This window comes from Capsicum annuum, unplaced genomic scaffold, assembly GCF_002878395.1.
Source record: "Capsicum annuum cultivar UCD-10X-F1 unplaced genomic scaffold, UCD10Xv1.1 ctg77524, whole genome shotgun sequence".
Lineage (NCBI taxonomy): Eukaryota > Viridiplantae > Streptophyta > Magnoliopsida > Solanales > Solanaceae > Capsicum > Capsicum annuum.
The window spans coordinates 13,970-19,213 of NW_025887929.1; the positions used below are offsets into that span (position 1 = coordinate 13,970).

The following is a 5,244-nucleotide window of genomic DNA, read 5'->3' on the forward strand; positions in this document are numbered from 1 at the left end:
AAAGGACCATTTATGTTCAACATTAGATTACAGGAACCTAAGTGAACCGACTATGTAAAGTTAAGGGACTGTTTGGGCTGATAAATTTAGCAGATATCATTTCAGCCACTCAAATTTTATCTTGGTTAGGTACTCTTTTATCTTTTGACTCATAATATTGTCATTTCTTCTATCCTTTTCTCAAATATCTCTTGCAGTGATTTTGAAGCTGTCTGATCTGCCATTGAAAGGCTAGTTTCCATTAATTATTCTCTCATTTTATTAAAGTTATAGAGCAAAAACAATACTTCTCTCATTAATGTATAGTTATGTTGCTCGAAATCCTCAAAAATAACGTTGATTACGTGTTGGATCCTTCAAACGTTGAGCATTTTTTTAAGGATCTGACATGGCTGTGGCAACTTTTTTAAAGAGTCGTCCCGGCAACATAGAAAACATTACCTAAGTAAGCAAATCAGAGTTTTGAACCACAATCTTTTTTGCTTACTGGGAATTAAATTATTTTTACGCGTTAAATGAGCTAAAGCTACTGAGTTTGGGACTGAACTCACTGTCACCATTACTTGATCTTCTTTAGTTTATGTGTGCCTTTTCAGCAAATCTGCGTATCTTGTTATTTGTAATACCATTGATCTCTTGCAACCCTGCAGGTTTCAGGTCATAACAACAAAGGAAAGAAACGAGAATACAGTAGATATGGCTCATGCAAGTGTGGCTTCTCTTATGAGAACAATTGAATCGCTCTTGACATCCAATTCTCCGATAAAATCTCTAATCCCAAACCGAAAACTTTGCGCTCTTCGTGAAAAGGTTAGTTCCCTGGAAGTATTTCTCAAGAACTTTGAGAAAAACAATGTTTTTGGAAAAATGACGGATTTTGAAGTAGAGGTAAAAGAAGTTGCAAATTCTGTTGAATACACAATTCTACTAAAGGTAACAAAAACTATAATGGAAAAAAATAAAAGCATCATAGGAATCACTGGCTCAAGATTTTTCAATGGAATCTCAAATATATGGACATGCCGAAAGTTCCGTAAAAGCCTTCAACAAAAGTTCCGTAAAAGCCTTCAACAATTAGCAAAGGACATTGATCATATCTAGAAAGAGTCAACAAAGATTCAAGATAAAGGAAGACAAGTGTCAAAGGAATCATTGGTTCATGATTTCTCAAGTTCAACAAACAATATTCTGAATGTTAACAATAATATGGTTGGACGTGACGATCAAAATGAACGCTTGTTAGAAGATCTGACGGTAAGTTACTCTGGTGAACCCAAAGTCATCCCGATTGTCGGGATGGGAGGCATAGGTAAAACAACCTTAGCGAAAGAAGCTTACAATCATGAATCAATTCTACGCCGTTTTGATGTTCGTGCCTGGGCTACTGTATCTCAACAGCACAACATAAAGGATATTTTGTTGAGCCTTCTGCAATCGACCATCAAAATAGATGACAAGGTTAAGGAGGAAGGTGAAGCAAAGCTAGCAGACATGCTGCAGAAAAATTTAAAGAAAAAGAGGTACTTAATTGTCTTGGATGATATCTGGAGTTGTGAAGTGTGGGATAGTGTGAGACGATGCTTTCCAACGGAAGACAATGCAGGGAGTCGAATACTGTTGACTACCCGTAACAACGAAGTAGCTCGCGATGCTGGTACAGAGAATCTTTCTATGCAGATGAACTTCATGGATCAAAATGAGAGTTGGAACCTTTTTAAAAGTGCAGCATTTTCAAATGAAGCATTGTCATCTGAGTTTGAGACTATTGGGAAGAAAATCGAAGATGAATGTCACGGGTTACCACTAACTATTGTCGTGGTTACTGGACTTCTCAAACCTAAAAGGGCAATAAAAGATTGGGGAAGTGTGGCCAAAGATGTCACCTCATTCATCACAAATGATCCTGATGAGCAATGTTCACCTGTGCTTGGGTTGGGTTACAATCACTTGACCAGCAATCTAAAAATATGTCTTCTGCATTTCAGATTTTTTCCAGAAGACAGTGAAATACCAGCGAAGAAACTGATGAGAACGTGGATGGCTGAGGGGTTCCTGCTGTGGGAAAATGATTTGGAAGGAGAGGCTGAGAAGTGTTTGCAAGAGCTTGTCGATAGATGTCTAGTTCTCGTCTGCAAGAAATGTCAAGATGGAACAAAAATTAGATCATGTAAGGTTCATGATCTAATATATGACCTGTGCATTAGAGAAATTCAAAGGGAGAACATTTTTATCATGAACGACATTGTGCTTCATTACTCATATTCATATTCAGAATATCGATATCTCAGTATGCAAAAAATGCAGCCCTTTAAACGCATGACTGGTGATAAAATTGATTATTTTCACTATGGTCTTTATAGGGCTCTTCTTACCCCTGTACATCGTCAGTTGGGAGGTCATGACAACAACGATCTTTTGAAACGAACCCATTCTATTTTCTCTTTTCATCTTAAGGATTCATTTTATTCTCCTGTTCTCAAATCAGAGCTTATTCATTTCAAATTACTCAAAGTCTTGGAGTTGAGACATATAGAGATTGATAATTTCCCTCTACAGATAGTAAGCCTCATCTGGTTGAGGTACCTATCTTTGGTCTGCCATAAGAATTTAGACATACCTCCAGAAATTTGCAGGTTATGGAATCTGCAGACAATCATTGTTCAAGAGCATCCTGGTTGAACAGTTAAAATAACTTGTCCAGAGGAAATTTGGGGACTAATGCAATTAAGGCATCTCAAACTGGCGGCCAAATTTTATCTGCCAAATCCCCCAAGCGTATCTGCTGACAAAGGGAGTCACATGGGTTTTTCAAACATACAAACTATTTCTTGCTTGTCTCCAGGTTGTTGCACGAAGGAGGTTATTATGGGGATTCAGAATGTCAAGGAATTAGGAATCAGTAATAATGGGCATTTCAACAATCTTGTCCATCTGCAGCAACTAACATTGAGTCTTATGGGCTTCTCAACATTTTGTTTTTTGCCAGCAAGTGCAAAAGCTTTTCCAGCAACGCTCAAGAAGCTGAAGTTGGAGGGAACTTTGCTAAGTTGGTCGTACTTGGACATCATAGCTGAGTTGCCTAAGCTTGAGGTGCTCAAGCTGGTGTTTAATGCTTGTGATGGTGAAGAATGGCATCCAAATGTCAAGGGATTTACTCGATTGAAGGTTTTGTTAATTGAATATAATGATCTCAAGTACTGGAAAGCCACAGATGATAATTTTCCTGTCCTTGAGCGCCTTGTGCTCAACGTGTGCAGATATTTGAAAGAGATACCTATTGAGTTTGCAGAAATCCACACACTTCAATTGATTGAGTTAACAAGATGTCTTCCCGAACTTGGGGAATCTGCAACACGAATTCAAAAAGAACAAGAAGACCTCGGAAATAACCCCGTGGATGTTCGTATCTCCAATCCATGTAAGTATATAATATTTATCAGGGTCACGCTCTGTTTCTCATTTCCACAAGTCAAGTCATACACAAAAGTTATTTAGCTTTGCCCCATATTCTTTCACAAAAATAACTGACAAAATTTGGTTAAAATCCTACTTAAAATATAAGAGAAATTAACAAGAATATTCCTTATATTTGAGGGTAGTTCAAAATGGCCCCTTAAATATATTTTTGAGCAATTTTGGTACTTTCGTTTAAGATAGCTAAATGTGAGCACATTTGATCTAATTGTTACTCAGAAGTGGCAAATGGGTTGTTTTGGCTGAAGTTGGGCAGGTTAAGATGGGTTGAACAAACAAATGAGCTAATGTCAAACCATGCCATTAAATTACAATAAAAATAAAATGAAAAATGAAGAGTAGATGTTTGCTCTCTTTGTTGCCATTGCACACGAATTTTAAGGTATCGAGTGTATAAATTCTAGTAAAATGAGGTTTACTTGGATTCAACTCTTTTATGAAATAATTGAAATATCAACAAGTGAAATACTTTGTATTAATTTTATCAAGGTATGTATATATTTATCAAGGTTACACAGTTTCTCATTTTCACAAGTCACATCATACAGATGATGAATTTGATGATGATGAAGATGACGATGATGATTATGATGATGACGACGATGATGATGAAGAAAATTCATATGTTGATGTTGCAGAAGACAATGATAATGAAGATTCTGATGCTGATGCTGCAGAACATGATGATAATTAAGATCTTTGGTTGTTATCTGTTCAGAATAACATGTAGAGATAAGCATCCAGTATCATCCCCCTCTCCTCCACCCCATCGAATTACGGTCAAAGCTGCTACGACACACTATAACTTCACAGGGTCCTATTACCCCTCTAGAATCAATTTTAGCATATTTTTGTCACCCTTTTGTGCTGACATGGCACCATAATTACATAAAAATGATGCCCACATCAAATGTGGCACGTCAGCTAAAAAGGTTGGTAAAAATATGCTAAAATTTTGTTCGGGGGTAATAGGGACCCCGTGTAGTTGGAGTGTGTCAGCAAATTTGGTCATTGTTTAGGAGGGTACTGGATGCTTTACTCTAAGCAAATTTGGTCATTGTTTAGGAGGGTACTAGATGCTTTACTCTAAGCAAATTTGGTCATAGTTTAGGAGGGTACTAGATGCTTTACTCTAACCTGTAATGAGAAGGGAATCAATGGATTAATAATTTGATACTGTTATAGACTGTCGATGCTCGTTCATCGCACTATGTTTTTCATAAATGTAAATATTTTTCAAAAAGATATAAAAAAAATTGAAAAATCATCTTTTTGATATATTATCAAGGTAAGTAAAATAAATAATGATTCGACTATAGAGTCTATGAAATTATACATCGATATTTGCAACTCATTTCTTGAATTAGAAAATTATTGTTAGTTGAGATGTAATAATAGCATTTTAACTCTCCAGAAAATATAGTTTCAACACTGCATACCTAGCTAGTAATACTTTGATTGAAAGAGCCTCTTAAAGAGAAATTTGCAAACTGGAATCTACATTTGTGCATAGTTCGAGCGAATTCCTCAATAGCACTAATTATTTCAAGAATGATGGTCGTAAAAGGACTTAAAATTTGTTTAATGCTTGGCCAGACATGCTATACGTCGATGTTATGCTATGAGCTATAAGTTATGCTAATGGTTTCCCTATACAAGTTTATAACTTTTTTCTCATTAACTTGGATTTTTAAATTACCATGTTGAGAACCATGGTGACTTCGTAAGAGCCTGTGGGCTAGAAATGGTAAATGAGATTGATTATGTTGT

At 36.2% G+C, this 5,244-nt stretch overlaps 1 protein-coding gene across 1 annotated transcript; it reads left to right on the plus strand.

Annotated features, from left to right (window-relative positions):
• Positions 1–237: 237 nt before the first annotated feature.
• On the plus strand, positions 238–4,660 carry LOC107854603 (putative late blight resistance protein homolog R1A-3). The gene is given in 2 exon segments (XM_016699613.2): positions 238–3,418; positions 4,023–4,660. Coding segments are annotated over 2 exon segments (2,868 nt in total). The 5' UTR covers positions 238–696; the 3' UTR covers positions 4,169–4,660.
• Positions 4,661–5,244: the final 584 nt, after the last annotated feature.